The sequence below is a fragment of the Punctularia strigosozonata genome, assembly GCF_000264995.1.
Source record: "Punctularia strigosozonata HHB-11173 SS5 unplaced genomic scaffold PUNSTscaffold_1, whole genome shotgun sequence".
Taxonomy (NCBI): Eukaryota; Fungi; Basidiomycota; class Agaricomycetes; order Corticiales; family Punctulariaceae; genus Punctularia; species Punctularia strigosozonata.
The window spans coordinates 4,588,519-4,610,403 of NW_006767433.1; the positions used below are offsets into that span (position 1 = coordinate 4,588,519).

The 21,885-nt window shown below is 54.6% G+C and overlaps 7 protein-coding genes across 7 annotated transcripts; 4 read left to right on the forward strand and 3 right to left on the reverse strand.

Moving 5' to 3' along the window:
• The first annotated feature begins 509 nt into the window (after window positions 1-509).
• On the forward strand, window positions 510-3,136 carry PUNSTDRAFT_81279 (uncharacterized protein). Its single transcript, XM_007379580.1, has 14 exons — window positions 510-709; window positions 777-812; window positions 880-970; window positions 1,024-1,198; window positions 1,297-1,424; window positions 1,481-1,497; window positions 1,551-1,662; window positions 1,730-1,933; window positions 1,998-2,096; window positions 2,159-2,307; window positions 2,381-2,597; window positions 2,690-2,754; window positions 2,817-2,875; window positions 2,932-3,136. Exons 1-14 carry the CDS (start codon window positions 573-575, stop codon window positions 2,976-2,978), a joined length of 1,536 nt encoding a protein of 511 aa, XP_007379642.1. The 5' UTR covers window positions 510-572; the 3' UTR covers window positions 2,979-3,136.
• A 25-nt stretch (window positions 3,137-3,161) lies between these two features.
• Window positions 3,162-6,310, reverse strand: PUNSTDRAFT_96783 (MFS general substrate transporter; the record flags this gene model as incomplete). The annotated part of the gene is made up of 22 exons (XM_007379581.1): window positions 5,664-6,310; window positions 5,603-5,611; window positions 5,479-5,546; window positions 5,413-5,427; window positions 5,328-5,356; window positions 5,244-5,273; window positions 5,172-5,190; window positions 5,093-5,112; window positions 5,011-5,034; window positions 4,900-4,949; window positions 4,819-4,843; window positions 4,694-4,767; window positions 4,558-4,637; window positions 4,451-4,499; window positions 4,200-4,396; window positions 4,105-4,147; window positions 4,029-4,053; window positions 3,901-3,974; window positions 3,701-3,835; window positions 3,590-3,647; window positions 3,401-3,534; window positions 3,162-3,340 (listed from the first exon to the last, which is right to left on the reverse strand). The coding sequence occupies exons 1-22, from the start codon at window positions 5,869-5,871 to the stop codon at window positions 3,162-3,164; spliced, it is 1,545 nt and encodes a 514-aa protein (XP_007379643.1). The 5' UTR covers window positions 5,872-6,310.
• Window positions 6,311-6,904: 594 nt separating this feature from the next.
• On the reverse strand, window positions 6,905-9,151 carry PUNSTDRAFT_118125 (uncharacterized protein). Its single transcript, XM_007379582.1, has 3 exons — window positions 8,604-9,151; window positions 8,281-8,551; window positions 6,905-8,231 (listed from the first exon to the last, which is right to left on the reverse strand). The coding sequence occupies exons 1-3, from the start codon at window positions 8,884-8,886 to the stop codon at window positions 7,253-7,255; spliced, it is 1,533 nt and encodes a 510-aa protein (XP_007379644.1). The 5' UTR covers window positions 8,887-9,151; the 3' UTR covers window positions 6,905-7,252.
• Window positions 9,152-9,826: 675 nt separating this feature from the next.
• Window positions 9,827-10,117, reverse strand: PUNSTDRAFT_110749 (uncharacterized protein; the record flags this gene model as incomplete). Its single annotated transcript, XM_007379583.1, has 2 exons — window positions 9,827-10,009; window positions 10,061-10,117. The coding sequence occupies 2 exons, from the start codon at window positions 10,115-10,117 to the stop codon at window positions 9,827-9,829; spliced, it is 240 nt and encodes a 79-aa protein (XP_007379645.1).
• A 1,834-nt stretch (window positions 10,118-11,951) lies between these two features.
• On the forward strand, window positions 11,952-14,547 carry Pslcc7 (laccase; the record flags this gene model as incomplete). Its single annotated transcript, XM_007379584.1, has 20 exons — window positions 11,952-12,085; window positions 12,137-12,188; window positions 12,237-12,305; window positions 12,360-12,542; window positions 12,603-12,633; window positions 12,705-12,746; window positions 12,804-12,822; window positions 12,871-12,900; window positions 12,953-13,031; window positions 13,086-13,142; window positions 13,202-13,265; window positions 13,323-13,373; window positions 13,431-13,579; window positions 13,630-13,707; window positions 13,760-13,981; window positions 14,032-14,133; window positions 14,189-14,247; window positions 14,299-14,372; window positions 14,423-14,464; window positions 14,522-14,547. The coding sequence occupies 20 exons, from the start codon at window positions 11,952-11,954 to the stop codon at window positions 14,545-14,547; spliced, it is 1,563 nt and encodes a 520-aa protein (XP_007379646.1).
• A 1,807-nt stretch (window positions 14,548-16,354) lies between these two features.
• On the forward strand, window positions 16,355-19,007 carry Pslcc8 (laccase; the record flags this gene model as incomplete). Its single annotated transcript, XM_007379585.1, has 20 exons — window positions 16,355-16,491; window positions 16,542-16,593; window positions 16,649-16,717; window positions 16,773-16,959; window positions 17,011-17,058; window positions 17,119-17,160; window positions 17,219-17,237; window positions 17,288-17,317; window positions 17,367-17,445; window positions 17,506-17,562; window positions 17,614-17,677; window positions 17,730-17,780; window positions 17,830-17,978; window positions 18,030-18,107; window positions 18,164-18,385; window positions 18,436-18,537; window positions 18,588-18,646; window positions 18,705-18,778; window positions 18,832-18,873; window positions 18,933-19,007. The coding sequence occupies 20 exons, from the start codon at window positions 16,355-16,357 to the stop codon at window positions 18,956-18,958; spliced, it is 1,587 nt and encodes a 528-aa protein (XP_007379647.1). The 3' UTR covers window positions 18,959-19,007.
• Window positions 19,008-19,464: 457 nt separating this feature from the next.
• PUNSTDRAFT_140954 (Isochorismatase hydrolase) lies at window positions 19,465-21,866 on the forward strand (the record flags this gene model as incomplete). Its single annotated transcript, XM_007379586.1, has 10 exons — window positions 19,465-19,539; window positions 19,599-19,734; window positions 19,793-19,899; window positions 19,960-20,218; window positions 20,271-20,363; window positions 20,415-20,439; window positions 20,490-20,560; window positions 20,615-20,904; window positions 20,964-21,596; window positions 21,644-21,866. 8 exons carry the CDS (start codon window positions 19,465-19,467, stop codon window positions 20,719-20,721), a joined length of 873 nt encoding a protein of 290 aa, XP_007379648.1. The 3' UTR covers window positions 20,722-20,904; window positions 20,964-21,596; window positions 21,644-21,866.
• Window positions 21,867-21,885: the final 19 nt, after the last annotated feature.

Here is a 21,885-nt window from a genome sequence, read left to right on the forward strand (position 1 = left end):
CGATGGGGCGATCAGGTCCGATCGGAAAGAACTTGGCCCGGACGACGGTGTGCGAGAAGGACGATTGCACGATCGTGACTTCGATATGAGCGAGTAGACCCGGCATCGCAAGTCTTGGTGGATTCGGGCAGAGGCGGCGTCTCGGACCGCGTACGTGTGCGCATGTATCATAGGGCGGAGATGGATCAAAACCAGAGTAAGTACGATGAGCAGACGGTATCGGATCTTGAGCTCGAGCTACTGCTGCGAGGCCGTACGGTATGAATCGGAGGGCACCGGGGGCAAATGAGAGAGACGGCGATAATATAGGAGGGCGATGGGGCGGCTAATGCGATCTGAGAGGGCGTTGAGGGGGCCCTAAGCGTTCTCGGAGAGTCCCAGGCCAGCGTAAACGGTGTAGCCGACAGGAGCCATGGCGGCGTCGGGGGCCAAGCGGGGCTGGGAACGGGGCGTTATCACGCGTTCAATCCGGATCCGCGGCCGACTTGTTATGTGCATAGACCACAGACCTGATCAGCTCCAGCTGCTCCGCCGCATACGACCTGCGCTCCCTCCCACCTCTGACCTCCACCATGCCATCCCCGTCTGGCACCCCGTCCGTCTCGCGTCGCGGCAGCGGCAGCGTCACCCTCCCCACCGGCCAGACCCTCGCCTTCCACACCCGCACCCAAGATGAGAAGAGCGAAGATCTCCCTCACGCAACCAAGAAGTACGCCCCGATCCAGCTCGTGGTCGTCGCCCGGAGCTGACATACGTGACCCCCCATGCATCTCCAGGACCATGGCGGATCACCTCCGCAAATACGAAGCTCTGTGAGCACGGATCCTATCGGCTCCCGTCCGCGAATACGAGCAGACGGACGACCCTCTCACATCCTAGCTTTACCCTCACCCCGCAACGCATGCGCATGATCGTCGAGGCCTTCAAGGAGACCCTCGAGCTCGGATTGTCAAAGCCGGAGCAGGTCGTGGTACGCCGATCCTCCTCGGTCAGCTCTGTTTAGCAGCAACTCATGGAATGAAGCCCATGTTACCGACGTTCGTCTTCGGCTGGCCGACCGGCAAGGAAACGGGCGACTACCTCGCCATCGATCTCGGCGGCACCAACCTACGCTGTTGCTTGGTCACCATCGGCGGCGATGGCAAATTCGAGATGACGCAAAGCAAGTACCGTCTCACGGAGGAGCAGAAGCAGGAAGGTACGTAATCGCCGCTTCTCCACCCCTGCACCTTCCGGTTACTTTCCATCTGCCTAGGCGGGGAGTAGAGGGACTGACTCGTGGATCACGCCGTGTAGATGGCCAAAAACTCTTCGATTTCTGCGCCGAGTGCCTGAAGACCTTTATCGAAACACACACCTACAAGACCGGCGACTCGGAAGCAGGCCTCATCAAACGAGGAGATATCCTTCCTCTCGGCTTTACTGCACGTCGCTTTTCCTCCTCGCGTGATGGCTGTTGACTGGTTTTTCCCGATATTAGTTCTCGTATCCATGCGTGTATGTCGTCCTTTCCCCCCTGTCATTCGCACCTGAGCTTAAGGACTGTGTAGCCAAGAACGTATCGATCACGCTGTGCTCATTCGCTGGACAAAAGGCTTCGGGGCGGCCAACACCGAAGGGAAAAACGTCGCGGAGATGTTCCAGAAATCCCTCGACCGATACGTGCGTGCCATAAACCGCTCTCTCTCCTCTGGACGGGATTGCTGAAGGGATAACGTCATATTGACAGCAAGTGCCGGTGCGCCTCACCGCCGTCATCAACGATACGACCGGAACACTCATCGCCTCCCACTACGTCAACCCGAGGACACGCATCGCCGTTATCTTCGGTACCGGCTGCAACGCGGCCTACATGGAGCGCATAGGCGACATTCCCAAGATCGCCCACCTCGGCCTCGATCCGGATGCTCACATGGCGATCAACTGCGAGTGGGTGAGTGCAGCTTTGATCCCTTCGTCTGACGAGGACGATGCTGATTCACGTGTGCGTGACGCAGGGTGCATTCGACTCGTTCGAGCATGAACATCTTCCGAGGACAAAGTATGATCAGATCGTGGACGAGCAGTCGAACAAGCCCCATGAGCAGTCGTTCGAGGTAAAGAGAGCCCATCCTGCTCCAACACACGTCGAGCTGATGAGCACATCCGTGTGCACTAGAAACTCATCTCGGGACGGTATCTGGGAGAAATCTTCCGGCTGGTCGTGTGCGAGCTCATCGATCAGGGTCAAATGTTCCTCGGTCAAGAGACGTACAAGATCGAGATAGCGTACTCGTTCGACACCGCTTTCCTATCGCTCATGGAATCGTGAGTTCGCCGTTCGCCTTCGTTTCACAATCTCTCCGTGACGGAGCTTGACGGGGACTGCCTGTCCGTTCAGGGATCCCACCGACGAACTGCTCATGATCATCGGCGTCTTCTCCCACTTCTTCGCCCTCGAGACGACCCTGGCCGAACGGCAGTTCTTCCGCGCGCTCGCGAAACTCATCGGCAGGCGCGCGGCGCGGCTCAGCGCGTGCGGCATCGCGGCGATCGTGAGCAAGATGGGCTACCTCGAGGAGGGCTGCGCGGTTGGCGCCGACGGGTCGCTGTACAACGTGCGTTTCGTGGCTCGTCCACGCACACGCTGAGAGAGAGATGAACGGAAAAACCTCTCACACGCGTCGTTTCTCCTTCTTTTGCTATCTAGAAATATCCCGGGTTTGCGGAACGCGTGCACGAGGGTCTCCACGATATCTTTGGCGAGAAGGGAAAGTGGGTGTTGTGCTTCTTCTCCGCGCATATGGTTGGCGTCATGACTGATGCTATGATTCAAGGAATATCGTGACCTACCACGCCGAAGACGGCAGTGGTGTTGGAAGTGCTATTATTGCTGGCGAGTGCACCCGCTACTTCGCCGTCGATATCTTTCTGACTCGCGTCGTCGTTCAGCAATGACGAAGGCCCGTAAGGACGCGGGAGTGTTTACCCACGTCTAAGCAAAGGAAAATACAGTGCACCGGATATCTAATGGATGGCGTGTATACTCGTGATGTGTCGCGTTGACGCCGCATAGACAAAACGAAACGAACAATGTATTCCTAGTGATCCTCTATTGCTGAACGTCGCTGCTCTCATTACTGGAGCTATCGATGTTGATACATACCGAGCCCGGGCTCTGATCATAGCGTATACCTGAAGTCCGGTGCTCGGTCGCCCAACCTCCTCAGTTCGGCCGGATCGTAGTCCACCCTCCCGTCCGCCTCCGCTTTGTCCCGGCGGGCGTTGATGCGGCGGTAGTTGAGCACGACGATGGGGACCGCGATCATCCCGATGCCGATGTACATGAGCATGATGCCATCTGCGGAATTCAATGGTTCAGAAACAAACATGGGGCGACGAGAGGGAACCGATAACGTACAGCCAAGGACGTATCGTGGAGCATCCTGAGCGCGGAAGATGTTAGACGCCACGGCGCCTCCGAAGTTGCCGATCCCAATCTGCATCGCCGTACCGACGCCGCGTTTGTACTGGCCCGAGAGGTTGTTCGCCAACCTGCGACATCAAGGCGTGAGGGGTTTTTCCAAGGATGCGGCGCCGTTCGACTAACCATGCGACCACAGCAGGAAAGGCGGAATAACATCCGCCTACGATGAAGAAGGTCCCCACTGCACGGGTCCTTGAGATCGTGTCCGAGAAAAAGTGGACGAAAGCGACTCACGGTACTTGGCACCGATGGACACGGGGGAGATGTTGATGGAAAACCCGATGAGACACATGATGTGGCCGATGGTGACGAACGGGAACCTCATCTTGATCCTGTCCGAGATGTTCGCAAAGATGATGATGAGGATCGCTAGGACGTTCGACGCGAGTGTCAGAATCCGCAAACTGGTACGCCCGCGCCACAAATACACGTACTCGCAAAGACATATGGTGGAACAGTCAACAACTGAGTCGTCGCCGTGTCGAACCCGAATCCGTTGATGATCGACCTGAGATTCTTCAAATCAGTATGAACGCCCTTCAGAGCAGTCTCTTGGACGTACGGTAGGAACAGGGTGATGCCAAAAACTATTTGCAGCTTCAATACGGGTCGAACTTGGGATAGGGCTGCAAACTCACCTGGCGTGATGATTGAGGTATGCACCAGGACATGTAACCACACCTGCAATAACCGTAAAGTCCCATCGTCAGGTCGAAAGCACTGACCGACCGACCTGCCAATCAGTGAACGCGGCAATCAAATGCCGGGGCTCGAAATGTTCCTCTTCGCCGACGGAGGAGTTGTCGTACTCTGTCGCCAAGTCAATCGGGGCAGAAAACATCGACCATTGACACGCACTCTTTTTGTGGATCACATAGGCTCGTTCTTCAGGAGTGAGGAACGTTGCAGTGTCCGGAAAATCGAACAGGACTGTGGAGCGTGTCGGTCCCGAGCGCGATTCCAATAGTGGTCCAGCATGCATACCGAAGAAAGCGATGAAACCGACCACGATAGTCAATAGGCCCTCGAGTATCTTTGGACGTCATCAGTAAGAGGGACAACGAGGATCGCAAGTAGTGGCGATCACTCACAAATATCCACGACCATCCGAGGAAGCCGTCGGTGCCGCTCAAGAAACTGATTCCGAACGCCAGGAGACCGGAGAATGCACCTGGGTACATATATTCCCGTCATAGAGCGTTCGCGGTTCGACCCTGACGCGCTTACCAGAGGATGCGGCAGCGCCCCAGAATACTGCTATCCGATATTGAAGCTTGTAGCGGGGGTACCAGATGGACAAACTGTCGCGGCGATCAATGTTGGCCCACGCAGCGATCAAATCGGTTGCTCACTAGTAGATAACGCCAGGGAACAGACCTTTATCACACGTCAGACATTTACGGTCAGGAGTAGACTGCGAACAAGAGACCCACCGGCCTCCGCCACACCAAGGAGAAGGCGCGTGCCTACGAGCTGCGGATAACTACGAAATTTAAAGTTCATCAGATGCCGATGAACCTCGCGGGGAAGAATCGATCACGCACTTCTTCACAAATCCCATGGACACCCTGTGGGGAAGACCATGTTCACAAGGCCGTCACCGCTTAGAGGTACAGCGCAGCTTACATTATGATGCCCCATGCAACCTGGGAGTGAACAGTGTGTGAGCATAGGCATGCTCCGGGACGTAGACAAAGCCTCGAACCGTGATGCCAGGGAGCCATCTGACCGTAGTTGTTCATGATCAATGTGTTGGGACGACGAAGATAAGACGCACCTTGAAGGACGAAGCCTCTTAAGGACTAGACTGTGACCACGAGGGATCAATGGGACGTTGAGGGGCACGATTGAAGACACATACTTTGCCGGGCATTCAAACAGACAGTATGGCTGATTGATGCACGCGGTGAGCACACAAGGGACCTCGGTACAATGCACGGACGTACGATAAAGTACATCGTCTACGTCGAGGTCAGTTTCGTAACAAACACGCTTGAGATGGCTCCACATACCAAAGCAATGTTGAACTGGTTACTGGTCATATGCAACGAGGAGAGGATTCCTTGAAGTTTGGCATTCCCTGCGCAGCGTAGCACCGATGAGCATTGTTTATGCGTGGTGGTTTGGGAGATGTACCGATATTTCCTTCGGGAAGTTGAGCACGATGCCGTAAGAAATCGAAGCCCTGTACACATACCTCGATCCAGGAAAGATACCAAGTACATGGCGGTGAGCATGGGCATCAACCGGATGTCGATCTTCCTGTACAATCTCTTTTCCTGCTCGATAGTGAGCTCGGGAGGAGGAGGGCCTTCATCGACGCTCGGGGCCACTTCCTCGAAGACCTCGATGCGTTTCTCGAGGCTGGACGCGGAGGCACGGGTTTCTTGGGCGATCTCCTTCATGGTGGGCGGATCCAGGTTGGGTTAACCCCGCATCCGCTGTAGATAAAAGGGCAACGATTTGATAATGGACCCAAACGGCCGTTACGCGGAGTCCTATCCGCGCGCTTGCATGCCCCCCGTGTGCATCTTGAAAGCGAGGGGAATGGGAAAACGGAAGCTAAAGGTGGAGCGCAGGGATCAAGAAAGGATGAATGGGGAACCCGGGACGTTGGGCGTTCTGTGCCTGCGTTGGACGCTAGAATAGCTGGAAGCCAATGGCAGCGCGACGAAGCGTGAGCCGGCCTCATATGACCTCGTCTTCTCGGACCGTAGCACGGGCTCGTCCAGTGAAAACGGCCTGAATGTGGTCGTGGATGGCAGTCGCGGCGTCTGCTATCTTCACTGCATGCATATGTAGTCCGAGAGCTGGCGTGCGCTTCCGCTCGCCCCTTCTTGCGCATGCCAAGAGACAGACGACGGTCGAACAGTTAGACGTAATGTGGCGCGGCAAGTGGGACCTTCGAAGAGAGCTTATTTCCCGAGCGGCATGTGAGGGCGGGAGTCGGGACGACCACGTCGAGGTGGCCGCTTGGGTGCTCGCAGGCCCAACGGGAGACGAAGACGTCCCGGTCCCAACGAAGGCGAACGATGCACAGGACCACGACGCGGGCCTCGCTAAGCTTGGGCTATGAATAGCACGTTAGCTGCCACCACGAGGGCGCGTCCGACGCCATTCACTCGTTATCATCGACCGCTATGTGCAGGGCGGGAGTCCTTCGTAGCGTTCTGTGGGTGGCGGTCAGCAACGTCACCAACAAAAAGTGCCCAACACGGCAGTCGAACAACTTGCGGCTATAAGGAAACACTCCTGCCGGCCTGCTCTCCTCTGACCCGGCCACGGAAAAACAGCACTTTTTCGTCTTGTGGTTGAGTGAACATCGCCCGGGACCAACACCGACACTGTGTTCCAGCGTGAGCATTCAACCGTTTCTTATGATACTCCATCGTCGTGATTGGATCGTCGAGATCTCGATGGACGAGACTGACAAACCTCAAGCCGCGGCGATCTGACATGCCGACGAAGCCAATGCGACCGCAGATTGCAGTGGATCTCCGCGATTTGAGAAGCGTCACCCTGGCCAACGGTCCTGCGTGGAGGCCGCTTACTACAGTGCTCCTAAAACTGAGCGAGCAACCCTCGAGGGAGAAGGGTGATCGACGACAAGCACCTCAACCTTGGTTTTGTCTCTTGCTCGTACGACCACACGAATCGATAGCTGGCTTCGATCTCCCATGGCAATGAGGAGGATAATAACAGGAAACGACAGCAATACAGTGCAATGGGTGGGGTAACATCGTTGCAGGTGGGTTCCTCCATAAATAGATGAGAGGAAGGAAACGGTCACCGTCGTCCGTCCTCGGCTTCCGAGTATAGTGGCGGAGGCGCGCTCCCGAGCTCCATCACGACCGCCTGCTGCACGGCCTGCATGCGCGACATCTCGGCCCTCAGCCTCTCCACCTCTTCCCGCCATGCCGCATCGCCCGAGGACGAGGACGAGGACGGCTGGGCGGCGCTCTGGCTCGACGAGCCGGATCCAGACCCCGCGCGAGCGAGGAGGCGGTCCTCCTGCTCTTGCATCTTGCGCGCGTGCTCCTCTTCGAGGGCGGCGTGTTTGGTCCGGACCGCGTTAGCGCCTTCGTCGAGCTCTTCCGGGGGCGAGAGAACGATGGCAGGCGGAATCGCCGCGTTACCGGTCCTCGCCGGCTGCGATGCCGTCGCCGTAGTCGGTGGAGCTATGCCCGACGGTTGCGGCGATCCGTTACCAGGAGGATACGCATGGGGCGCGACGTGCTCGTGAGACGAGGTGGAGGCCGTTCCCGGGGAGGATGGAGCGCCCCACGTTGGTCCACTTCCACCCGAGTTCGTGACCGATGGCCGACCCTGCACATCTAGAAGCTGCTCCCTCGACGCGTCAGGCCGGCCACGCGCGACGGCGGCGGAACCCGCGAAGGGGAAAGAAGGGTATGCCGACGACGGGCCGTGGCCGTATGCGAAATCGTACCGTTTCGGCTCGTCGTCGTCCAGGATCGGTTTTCCCGCAGCGACAAAGTCGGCGTGGTTCGCACGTCTGCGTCTTCGCGCGCGTAGGCACACCACCAGGATAATCGCAATAGCCGCTAGCGCGACGGCGCCGGCGACACCTCCGGCGATAGGTCCGGCTGCCACCGAATGAGTTTTCTCGCGAAGGGATGCAGTGCCGGTCGTTCCGGTGGCAGCAACAGAAGACGTTTGAGACCCATCGTCCCCTCCCGTCGTCGTCGTCTCCGCCGAGGTCGAGGTCGCCGACGCGGATGAGCTTGAGGCACCCTTTTTGCCGTCGCTGTAATCACATCAATCGCAATATCGAGACGAGGGCGAGGTGGACTGACTCGTAGGTAGCAAAGTCGAAGAACGTGTGCGATTCCCCCAGAGATTGGATCACGATCGAGTGGTTCTTGAGGTCGAGGCCTTGCTTCGCGAGTGCGGACACGTTGTAGTTGAACGTGAGTTCGTCCGTAGCAGATCCATTGGGTTGATGCGTGAAGGTGCCGGCGGAGGATCCATCGAGAAGGAAGGAAACGTTCGTGTTCGAGATAAACTCCGGGGGCGTCTCCTTGTCGATGTAATCTGAAGTCATGAAGAAAATCTCGATGGCGGTACCTGTAAAGCAGCCATCAGATGAGCACATCGATAACAACGTTAGTGTACGCGCCAACAAAGTGGAAGGTAATCAATCGAGGAGCATCATTTGGACTGTCGCTCTGCGAATCCGTGTACGTGCCATTGAAGGGCAGGTCCGTGTACGGATCGCAAGCGGAACACCCAGAAACCGCCGTATCCCAGTCACTCGCGGGGGTATACACCGGGACGACACCCGTCACGAAGTCACCGAGCTGGTCATCGATATATTGCAGAACGCCGTTCACGCCGCCGAAAAGACCATGTCCAAGGACCAAAAACGCAAAGGAGCGACGAAAGGCGGTCAGGGAGACCATCGACTGCGACTCGCTGGCGAGCAACCGGTAGGGGAGAGACGAGGGAAGAGCAGAACGCAAGGCAGCACGACGGTGAGGATGATCGACGAGCTATATCCCCCGGCAAAGTGCCGCCCGTATCTGCCATTCGATTGACAGCCTGGAAACGCTAGCACCGCATATGCGTATATTCTATAGCTTCACTCGTAGGTCATGTTGTAGGGAGAGGGCATAACCAGCCTCGATGTATGATTACCCCAGAGCGCGGGAGATGGCGGGATTCAGCAGCCAAAGGAGTTGGAACGCAGGAAAGGTCGAATAGGGCACTTTGGCGGTGCAGGAGTGGCGTGGGAGAACCGGGCTTTCGTTCGATTTCTCCGACGTATTCGGGACTCAGCAGTACTCAGTAGTATTCAGTACTCTCAGCGCTCAGCCCCTGTACCATCCGCATCGTGCACGAAAGTTGTGCTTGCCTTCGAATCGTCTGTTCCATCGCTGTCTCGACGATACATCTCCCAGCACTGAAAAACAATCGGCGACGCACGCGTGCTGAAAACTTGACATCGACCCGCACCATCGTGGTGGTCAACCCGAGACGGCTTGGGTGCATTATTATGCACCCCTAGAACCTGCGTCAAAGTCGGAAAGGACCAAGCTGGACAGAAGCGATCGTCTGCTGTGGTGTACACTCCCCATTTTCTCAACTCTGATGTAGTTGCGCAAGCAAAATACTGGCGAGTCCGCAATCGTGTCGCACTGCGACCATCTGTACAGCGAGAGGCAAGGACAAGGCACTTTATATTTGATATCGTGATTTCCAGGTTCTCCTAATACAGCTCAACCAATTCTCAACCATTCCTCTTCGGCACACAGCGCTCGTAGAATCCGCAAAATAGTTTCTAGGCACCGGGACGACATTCAGCAGCAGCCCGCACCACGAACAAAACACCCACAGAACTCATCAGACGACGGTGCCGGTCGAAGATGGTGTGGCAACCCAGGTGACCACAGAGGTGCGCTCGACCATCCAAGGGGCTTGGTCGACGAGAGTGAAGTACTTCTTGGTCGCCGTGTACGTTGCCGGCGATGTGTCGATGCTGGTGGCGGTCACGGAGACAGTTGTCGTCGCGTCAGGTGCGGGGTTCTGGCACGGATGCGTAAGCTATTGCGGCAGAGATGTCTCACAAGGACTTACAGGGGCTGCTGTGGCGACGGCAAGGAGTGCGGCGAGGATCGACAGGGTGAACTTCATCGTCGCAAAGTCGAGTGGGAAACTGGGAGTCGTTCGTTGGGAGATCCAGGACGTCCTAGATATGGGAGGGCGGTTGCGCGGTCTATAAGACCGGCATACTGTGCAAGGTTTGCGACCATCGGCGTCCGCGCGCTAGTGCAGATGAAACGGGCGGTACTTCTGCGCAAAGGTCGTGCCTGGTATGGTCGGCGCTCCTCATTCGGTCTACCTCCGGTGCGCCCCTTCTTCCCATCGAGAGGCGCTAGTCGGAGTGATCGATGCATTTATCAGGAGGGCCTGAGTCGTCATCGTTGTTTGTGCCAACCAAATGGGATGGTCTGGGAACTCGGGCGAGTTCAGGTGCCCCGCCGCGTCCGACGGGCGCGAGACTGTGCAGGGCACACCGGTGCCAAGGCTGGTGTGGGAATATGAAGGGTTCGACGTGGGAACGCACAATTAACGCGCTTTCAGGGCGGTCCATGACATCGACAAAGGCTGTGGTCTCTCGACGTTGCCTGGTCGGGCCAGGAACAGGATGACAGGGTCGGGCGCGGACCTGCGTCCCGAACCGGATCGACTACCGCGGCATCATCGGGTCCGAACGGCGCGACTTCTCAGGATCTTCGCATACGGCCTCCTCGGCACAGGGTTCCACTTTGAACCAAGGCGATGGACGGAGGGAAAGTGGAACAAGGAGATGGACGGAGGGAACGCAGCATGTCAAGATTGGTGCTGAAACTTGGCAGAGGCCATGCGGACAATCCGTATTTCAGTGATGACAACATTCCATTTTAACATTGTACGGCCACAGGATTTGGTACCAGAATACCTCTGTCGGGTGTGTGACATATTGTCAACCGGTATGGCTGTCAGCATTCCAGAGGCTATCCAACGCTCGCTCCATTCACGCTGTCGTTGAACAGGATGTCATACGCTAGCAGCATCACAGCGCTGAAGGTCGCTTTGCTCCCCAAGGAGCGCCTCTTTTTGACGCGCAGTTTGCAGTGCCACCGGCGTGAAGATCGCTCGCCGCCCAAACTGCGTCTCCATCTGATGCCGTGTTTGCAATACCCATGACGGCGATGCAAAGCCATGGATACGTTCTCGGGGAAGATGAGCAATCATAACCTCGAACCTTTGCGACAAAGGTAGAGCATGTGCGCACACGCCGCATAAGCGATCGTGAATGCTACGATGATCATCAGGATCTCAATAGCGCTTCAGCAGATTCAAATGTCCATCTCTTAATTGATATTAGACAGTATCGAACAGTGTGGAACTTCGGATTCCATGTCAGATGTATCGTCATAGAACTTTGGTGAGTGTTACTCTTGAGTTAGCTCGCTCCCTCATTTCACAATGCGAAGGGATATTTAGCATCGGCGGAATGAAGAGTCATCAATCTGTCTTTCGAACCGCTTTACTGGAATCTATTCCCGCCATCACTTGCTCCCCGCTACCACCGGAACTATGGACGTGATTGTGGTGACCGGCGATGCTGTGCCACCCGACTATGTATGCGCACCCACTACGCTTATTCGAGCCTACTCAGGGAGATTCTGCGGGGCGGAATGCTACAGATCAGCTTGCATGAGCGCCAGAAGGGCGAGACCGACGCGCCCCGACACCCAGGCGGCACGTACACCGTACCGTCCGAGCAGATCCGGCGTGGCATGTCGGCGTTGAATGGTACCTAGATCCTGTTCCGTCGTATGTGGAGAAACACGTTTCAAGCTTGCAGTCACATCGGGACGGTGGTATAAGTACTGCTCACTGGGAGACCAGGAAGGACAGCAGCTTGCGGCTACACCGTGAGTCCGAAGCGTCTTTCAAACACCATATTCTTGCGGTCAGCATGGGACGCTTCCAACTCTTCAACGTCGCTGCTGCCCTGCTTTCGTTCGTTGGCAACTCGCTTGCTGGTATCGGCCCCGTCGCCACGATTCCCATCGTGAACCGCAATTTATCGCCCGATGGGTTCCAACGCTCGTAAGTAGCAGTTGACGACGACGAAAACTCCGTTTATTTACAATGTTACAGGACTGTGCTTGCCGGCGGTACCTTCCCTGGACCAACAGTCACAGGGTTTAAGGTGTGATAAATACTGTCGGCATTGCCAGCTTAGAATAACACCGTCCAGGGAAATGAGTTCAAGCTCAACGTCGTAAACCAATTGCAAGATGTCACCATGCTGAAGTCGACCTCAATTGTGGGTGTTGATATGTTATCACAATTTACCGAGAAACTGATACATTCACATCAGCATTGGCATGGCTTCTTCCAGAAGCATACCAATTGGGCTGATGGACCCGCCTTTGTGAATCAGTGTCCAATCGCTACAGGACACTCGTTTTTGTACGACTTCAAGGTTCCAGATCAAGCTGGGACGTTCTGGTACCACTCGCATCTCTCCACGCAATATTGCGACGGGTTACGGGGCGCATTTGTAGGCGAGTATTGCTGCTTCTTGATCACTGACTTCGCCTGAACTCGATTATGCATACAGTCTACGATCTTCTCGATCCGCACAGACTTTTGTACGATATCGATGATGGTAAGTAATACCCGGTTGCACAGGCTTTTTACTCAACCTCTGACTGTCTCGAAGACAGCACCATAATCACACTCGCGGATTGGTACCATGCAGTTGGTATGTTTTTTGATTTATTGTATGTATTGAATTGAGATTGATAAAGTCCCCATTTAGCCCCCACCATTGCAGTAGGGTATGGTCACACACCCATGTTGTTTTGACGTGTACTGAGACCACATAGTGTCGCGGATTCCACCCTGATTAACGGACTGTAGGTGAATTTCGTTGTACCACGAAAGCATATACTAATGCTACAACCGAAGCGGCCGTTATGCAGGTGGACCGTCGTCCCCTCTTGCTGTTGTTCACGTCATTAAGGGTCTCCGCTACCGCTTCCGCCTTGTGAGCACCGAGTCATCCCTGTGATCATCGCCACGCAGTAACACGCTATATTAGGTTTCGATTTCATGTGATCCGAACTTCACGTTTCAAATCGACGGTCACAAGTTCACGGTGCGTTACCTCGGGGTTTCAGTAAATTTTAGACGTTGAACGATGTTCATTCGTCCTAGATCATCGAAGTGGACGGCGTCAATACGCAACCCCTTGTCGTGGATCAAATCCAGATTTTCGCCGGTAAAAAAATATGTCCTTGGAATATAACAAACGATCACCTGATGCATACGTGTGTAGGCCAACGGTATTCGATTGTGATGAAGGCGGACCAACCTATCAACAACTACTGTATGTGACTTCTATATTTCGCTTAAGGGCACAGACATTGATTAGGACTTCAACCAGGGATTCGCGCGAATCCCAACAATGGCGCAGCGCAAGGATTTGCCAATGGTATCAATAGTGGTATCCTTCGCTATTTGGGCGCCTTGCCTCGTGAACCCACGACCCCGCAAGACACGCCCCAGGCACCTCTTGTAGAGGCTAACCTCGTCGTAAGGATGGCCAGACTACATGTCATGCACTCGTACTCACGCTATTTTAGCCTTTGGAGAACCCTGGAGTCATAGGACGCAAGTGCGTCGATTGCGCGGATGTCAATTACAATCTGAAACTGGACTTCGTGAGATATTATCCACAATCTTCCAGCAACGCAAGGCTCATATTTGACGTAGAACCTGCATGGTGACTTCAAGTTCGATATCAATAACGTTACATTCGTGCCTCCGACTGTGCCCGTGTTGCTTCAAATCCTAAGCGGAGCGCAGACCGCCAGTCAGCTACTACCGACTGGAAGCATTTATCCATTACCGAAGAACTCCAGTATCCAGCTATCACTTCCTGCGGGGACAACCGCTCCGAGTGCTGGCGGACCCCACCCGTTCCATCTTCACGGGGTTAATTACACTTCTCGTTGATTACTCTCAATACTCACTCTTCAACCCAGCATAACTTTGAGGTCGTGAGATCCGCCGGGCAAAGCACGTACAACTTCGACAATCCTCCTCGTCGCGACGTCGTCAGCACGGGTGTTTCTGGTGACAATGTTGTAAGCGTCTCTCGCTTGTTGATAAAATATTAGTCCTCTAAAAAGAACTCTGCAGACGATTCGGTTCTTCACGGACAATGTCGGTCCTTGGTTCCTGCATTGTCATATCGATTGGTATGGGCATAACCTCGGCGTGACGATGTGATTACTCAACTTCCATTTCAGGCATCTCGAGGCTGGCTTTGCGGTAGTCATGGATGAAGCTCAAAGCGATGTCAAGGCACAAGTTCCGGTTCCCGGTATGCCGATATTGGCATCGCCATATTCATCATCTGACTATTTCCGTCAGCTGCCTGGGACCAGCTTTGCCCAATCTACGATGCACTTAACCGTGAGTACCCTGCGAAAGCATCACCTACGACGACTAATTGAGGTGTCACACTCTTAGCCACACAGATTGGTGGCATCAACTGAGCAATATATCTATTTGAGCAGATCTATCCTGGATCACCGAGTGGCCCTGTATTTCTGACCGCAGTGATTGTGAATTCGTACTCTTCCGGACTAGTCTGACGGTTTGCTGGTTGATTTATGCGGCTATTTAGTGTTGTAAACGCCTCGCTTTGATACATGTACATTGAGTAATAATAACTGGTACATAATATCTAGGGTCAAACGTAACTGTCATTATTGTCGGATGAATTGCTATGTACTTGAGAGCAGCTATAGTGCGCTTTCGGGCTTTTTTCCGAAGCATCGACCAATAAGCTCTCGTTATTGCATCGCGAACTGCGAGAATTGAAGATGCGCCCTAATCCCACTGGTACTATGCTGCAATAGGAGATCCAGAATTCGTTGGTCAATCTCGAGGGAAAAGCCCATTGCACATACACACGATGCTCGTGCTACTAGCGAGGCACCAGGTTCATCGGAATTGTAAGGATCTGTGCATGAACCTTGAGTGAGGAAGAAGGGTTAGGTCGCCGATCTCCATGTGGAGAATGAGATGGAAGACAGCACTACGGTTCCGCTTGGACCATGCACTGAGTTAACGTGCCAGGGCATAGCCATAGACTACTTCGGTCTCCTGCCGATGTGTTGCGTTCGCAGAATCGCCGAATCGGGTCCACTAGGATTGCACACCGATCGATGATGACGCAGCACAACATCCGCGACCGCGATTGCACATACAAGAGCAGCACCGGTCCGCTGATAATGAGAGCACGAAGTGCAGTACAGCGATGCTATAATCGTTTCACTGCCAGGGCAGCTGTGTTGAAACCCGAGAGCGATGCCGGTGAAGCTGCAACGCCGTGATATTGTCGTTCAGACGCTGTCGATCCAATATGGCTCCGAGGGCGTCGCACGTCGGCATTGGGAGGCCATTAAGGGACATGAACTTGGCGTGTGTATGGACGATGATGGTCATTGGTCCATTCGAGTAGCGGCCCCTGGGCGTCACCGAGCGTGGGCGAGTCGATGGAAGCACGCGCAGCCACCGGTGCGTTCTTTGTTTCCTGCGGTCATCCTTCCCACCTCTGTCACAAACCGTCTAACACACACTCGACCCCGGAGAACTCGGTGCTGCTTAGACCGTCTTAGACCATGTACCATAACATCACGGAATAGGAGACCTTTCGCCGGCTCCGGTGTCCTCGGATGATTGGCCGTCATGCATCCGATGCCCGTATTTGCCCCGCAACGCGCCCGGGCGCACCTGGACGCGCCGACATTGCGCTGGGCGCTGGGTTCCTGCGACAGAATCAATCCGCTCAACACGGTGTGCCGGTATACTGCTAAGCACGGGCAATGATGACTTTACTTACTGATCTTCGTCTCCCGAGTTCTGTGCAGTCCGTACCTGGCGTCCACTCCAGTGCGGCGGTCCCAAAGCGGCCTTCATCCCGACGTCCCGAACGTCTTTAGTGCTCCGCTTGCGGTCCCCACGATGACCGTGTCTACCCTCCAGAGCGTCTCTCACACCAATGCGCTGTGACAGGTACTGTCCTGCAATGCCGCCCCTCATGAGGTATTGGCCAATCTGGGTCTGGTTCCTGGATTTGAAATGCTCGATGGGCCGCCTAACTCAAAGCGCTGAACTGCCTCAGCCCACTGAACATTGGCGCTTCATATGTTAGACATATAAAAAGACCACTCTCGCCGCCCGTGTTCGATACCGAGGGTCATCACCACAGGTCTTTGCTACATCGGCTTTCTTTCGCTGATATCCACCGCGCCGCGCCCCATCTCGTAGTCTATCCTGTTTATCCTTGCAGCCGCCATGAAGCATTCTGAGTCCTTACTCGCGTTCGTCGCGCTGTCTCTCTCTTTTGCTGCCACGTCGTTTGCTGGCATTGGGCCTATCGCCAATCTGCCCATCGTCAACAAGGTCATCGCCCCCGATGGCTTCAACCGATCGTAAGTCTATGATTGCTTTACCTCTCTATACGTATTGACATACCACAAAGCACGGTACTCGCTGGAGGTTCCTTCCCAGGACCTCTCATTACTGGGTTCAAGGTCAGCACACTTGATCCTGGAAATTGCATTTTCAGTCTGAAAACCAGAGCTACAGGGCAACGAGTTCAAGCTGAACGTCCAGAATCAGCTGACGGACATAACTATGCTCAAGTCGACGAGTATCGTAAGTGTCCGTGCCCCAAGCAGTGTAACTGTACTTACCCAAGACCTTCATGCAGCACTGGCATGGTTTTTTCCAGAAAACCACGAATTGGGCCGATGGCCCCTCGTTTGTAAACCAGTGCCCTATTGCGCCCGGCAACAACTTCCTGTACGACTTTAAGGTCCCTGGCCAAGCGGGCACGTTCTGGTATCACTCCCACTTATCGACCCAATACTGCGATGGGCTTCGCGGCGCCTTTGTCGGTGAGTACACCGATGCTGTATTCACGTGCTCTGTTTAACAATTGTTCCAAGTATATGATCTCCTGGACCCCCACCGACTTCTCTACGACGTAGACGATGGTTAGTACCATCTTAGGTTGTAGATGCTCGGTCGAACTAACGGCGGCATATGCCAATCAGATTCCACTGTCATCACTCTTGCGGATTGGTACCATGCCGTCGGTGAGTCTCTGTCTGTTCCTGACACCCGACGACGCCGCATTCTGACAATGTGCCGAAGCTCCTACTATTGCCGTTGGGTGAGTGGGTCGAGGAAACTGATCGAGTATTAGAAGTGACATTTGCGTAGCGTCGCTGACTCCACCCTCATCAATGGCCTGTGAGTATATCGTTGTCGTTTCAGATTATCGACTGATCCACTCCTACAGTGGTCGCTATGCTGGTGGCCCATCGTCGCCACTTGCGGTCATCCACGTCGTATGGGGTCTGCGCTACCGGTTCCGTCTAGTAAGTTATATACAACTCAGAACATCTCACTCGGGCCGTGACTAACCACCGGACGGGCAGGTTTCAATCTCTTGCGACCCAAACTTCACCTTCCAAATTGACGGCCACAAGTTCACTGTAAGATGAACAGATTTCGATATAGGCCCGTGATTCTGAATTATCTCCCAGATCATTGAAGTCGACGGCGTCAACCATCAGCCACTCGAGGTTGACTCGCTGCAGATTTATGCGGGTAAGATGCCCTGTGCCAGGCACTTAACGCGTGCTAATACCCTGCCCCGAAGGTCAACGTTATTCCATCGTGCTGAAAGCCAATCAGCCCATCAACAACTACTGTGAGCATTGAACCTGAAGTTTGCGTTATCTTACTCAGTGACCTTCCAGGGATTCGTGCGAATCCAAACAATGGCGCTGCTTCGGGTTTCGCGAACGGCATCAACAGCGCCATCTTGCGTTACGTCGGCGCAGGTGCCTCCGAGCCTACCACCGCGCAGGACACTTCCACCTCACCGCTCGTGGAAGCGAACCTTGTGGTATGCTGAATGCGTCTTAATCCTCTTGTCGTGGGCTGACATCTTGTTCAGCCCCTAGAAAATCCCGGCGTCATTGGGCCGAAGTGTGTTGACTGCGCCGATGTGAACTACAACCTGGCTCTTGATTTCGTGAGTAGCTTCACATTGTACGCGGTGCCGAGTGACAGGCTGATACCGTTTCCCAGAACCTTAACGGAGACTTCAAGTTTAACATCAACGGGGTGTCTTTCGTTCCGCCCACGGTTCCGGTCCTCTTGCAAATTCTCAGCGGAGCGCAGACCGCCAGCCAGTTGCTGCCTCAGGGAAGCCTGTATGCCCTACCGAAGAACAGCAGCATCCAGCTGTCGCTTCCGGCCGGCAACACAGCACCACAGGCCGGCGGTCCTCATCCGTTCCACTTGCACGGTGTAAGTGCCGCAGTCCCTAAGACAACATGCCGTTCGCTTATGTTCCTCAGCACACGTTTGAGGTCGTTCGTTCTGCTGGACAAACCACATACAACTTTGACAATCCTCCGCGCCGCGATGTCGTTGCCACCGGCGTGGCTGGTGACAACGTGGTATGTAGTCGGCCCCCTATTCCTGTGGCGCGTCTGACCGACCCATCCAGACCATCCGATTCTTCACGGACAACGTTGGTCCCTGGTTCCTCCACTGCCACATCGATTGGTACTTTTCCATTCCCTGGTAAAATGTGGTTGTATCTCATACAGTCGTTTGCCTTTAGGCATTTGGATACTGGTTTTGCCGTTGTTTTCAGCGAGGATCAAGCCGACGTCCCCGCACAGGTTCCTGTTCCCTGTAAGTCTCCGGTCTAGTCCCTCGGCGCGCGGGTGCTCACCGTCGATATCTAGCCGCTTGGAGCCAGCTTTGCCCCATATATGACGCATTGACCCGTGAGTTCCTGGCGCTATCCACGGCCCTGTGGGATCATATTGACCCGATATCTCTTCAGCCAATGACCTGGGCGGTATCAACTGAGCTTCGAAAGCCGGACGAGCAAGCTAATGACCAGTCTCCTCTCACTACTTCAAATCAATCGAAGGGTTCTTGTGTGGTGGTTTTCGGTATAAATGTATTCATCGGTCTAAGCGTGCTGTAGTTTGTGTTTCTGTGTAATAATCGAACCAGTTCAATCGTATCTTATCGCCGACTCAGTCCTGAACAGTGAAAGCCGCCGGCACCCGTCACCACGTGCGAAATCTTGGTGCTCCAGATACGCGCTCAGCTTTTCGACTGCCCACGCCGATGTGGACGAGCGTGCTACTCGGCGGTTCTCTTCATCCTCAGATTAGCCCCAGCGACATCACGCGGTCCTCCCGTGGAAGCTGGGAACCGCCCCCGACGAGCTCGCTTTATCTACGCCGAACGTCGACACGCTCGATGGCAATCTTTCCTCGAACGCCCGGTCCTTGCAAGGCGTTCTTCTCCAACTCGAACGACGAGCAAAGATGAAGTGGCAAGTACTCGCACTTACCTCGACGTTAATGTCCACTGCGGAAGCTGTTCTCAAAACGGCGCCGCTGGTCAACGAGACGTTCGTCGGGAATGACTACAATTTCGTGAGTAGAGTGCATTGAAATGATCGCATACTGTGGAAAGCAACTGAGGGACTGTACAGTGGAACTGCACAGAGGACGGTTGGGACCTCACTCGCGGGGCCTCCTCCAATGCCATCACGCTGAATGTCGGCGGAACAAAGAGCCCCATCATCGTTGCCCCCGAGAAGAGTGCTCTCATCCTGATCGACATGCAAAGTACGCTCGTTACTGTGTTGCATATCATATACAGCGTTGCCCACCCCGTATCGAACAGACTACTTCATTCATCCAAACCTCTCGTCGACCTCTGTGGGCCGCGACCTGATCCCGGTCATGAACGAAACGATATTCGCCTTCCGCAAAAACAACATCCCTGTTATGGTGAAGTTTCGTCCCCCATCAAGATCTTAACGTATTCTTATCCCACACTTCTCCTTCCAGTGGGTGCAATGGGGTCTGACTGAATCTGATGTCTACTACATGCCTCCCGCCTTCCTCTCTGGCTACTACACCGAAGGACCCAACGGCAACACCACTTTGGGAGACGACATGGGAAACTTAATCCTCGACGGAGTTGGCACCAAGGTGGCCATGGGCCGAAAGTTGATGAGGGGCAGCTGGAACGCCGAGCCATTTGGCTCTCTCAATGACACGATGACCGAGGGTCTGGCGCAGGGCACCGACTTGCACTTTAACAAGAGTATGTTGAGTGCTAAGTTATGTGAAATACGCGTTAATTCTGTCTTCGACAGACCGACTATCTGGTTTGTGGGGCGCGACTACGCCTCTCGACCATTATCTCACGACGCATGGGATCACAACGCTATTCTTTGGCGGCGTTAATCGTGTGTTCTTTCTTCAACAGACGAGTATCGGAAGCTCATATATTCTTGTAGTCGATCAATGCGTCTTCGGCACCATGTGAGTCATCCTTGAAGGTTGCGCTCAGCCGGAGCTGACGGTAACTCCAGGATGGACGCCTTCTATAAGGGCTACGATACTATCCTCGTAGAGGATATATCCGCTACAACGTCGCCGCTCTGTAAGTATTCTATCGCGCTGCTTTCGCACTGAATACGCTGACACGGATCCGCAGTTGCCACCCAGATGACCGACTACAACATTGAGGGCTTTGGTAATGCACCGGACGGATGGACGACAAACTCGACGAACTTTCTCCCTGACTTGATCTCTCAGTCTTAGAGCTGGAGGTGCAGTGTAGTACAGCCCTTTGGCATCCATGTCAAGGAGTATAAAATTGAGTGGGGGGCATTACAGTATCTTGACAGGTTGAGTTGTCAGCATTCAATGAAACATTTTTACTGCCACCCTCGCCAGCTTAGGCGTCAAATACATGCTCAGACCAAGCCGAACCGGGAAGGCGGCCTGTGAAGGAATCCGTGAGCCGAAAAGCTTCGGATTTTGATGCCATTGAGGGCACGTACCTTGACAACCAAATACGCAGCTGCAAAATCGACGACTTGTCTCATCTTCAGTCCGCTAGCTCCTTCGATGACCCGGTCGCGCCATCGCGAACTTGGGCTTTCTTTCCCCTCCATGCCCTCGAGTGCCTCATGTATGACAGCGCCTTGATCTTCGGCGTTTGATCGTTCCCTCCTTCTCGCTAGACCCTCGAGAACCCTCGTCCTGAATTTCTTCTTATCCTCAGGTGCATCTTCCACCGTGTCGATCGCCTCTGACACATTTTCTTTTTTCATTGCGCGCCTCTCTCGTACCTTCTGCACAAGGCTCCATCCGCCACCTAACGTCCGCCTCAGCCCTCCTTCAATCGCATCCTCGACGGTTCGACTCGAGTTCCACGGCAGGGGCTGCTTCAGTGCCCATGCCGCTGTAGGCCCCGCTAGGAGGGCGTTGGAGGAGCCGGGAGCGACGGTGCTGAACCAATAGTAGGCTGGCAGGAGCGAGCCTCTCGCGATGGCTTGGTGCAGAACGAGGAAGGTAGTAGTGAAGAGGATTGGCCGCGCTCCGAGCGTAACCGGTCTTGGAGCTCGAGTTGAGGTGGTCGAGGGAGGAGTACCAGTGTTGCGAACGGCAACCGTTCTCGAGAGGTTTCTGCTCTACTGCCTGTGAGCTACGTCGCCGTGATCACGATATAGACACGCACCTGGTGTAGCACTCCTCTGTTGATGCTCGTGCGAGCGAATCGAACCGTGTTGGAAGCAATGTTTGCACCGTATGCTGTCCTCAATTGTTCGTCCTGGGCGAACATTCCAGACAAGTCCTTGCGTCGAAGTTGCGATGATCACGCAGGCGGTCGTTGGAGCAATCACAAAGATATTCCGATTGATATTTGCCTCAAGTCGCCGTGAGCACGCAGGTCAAGCTGGTTCAATTGCAAGCCACGAG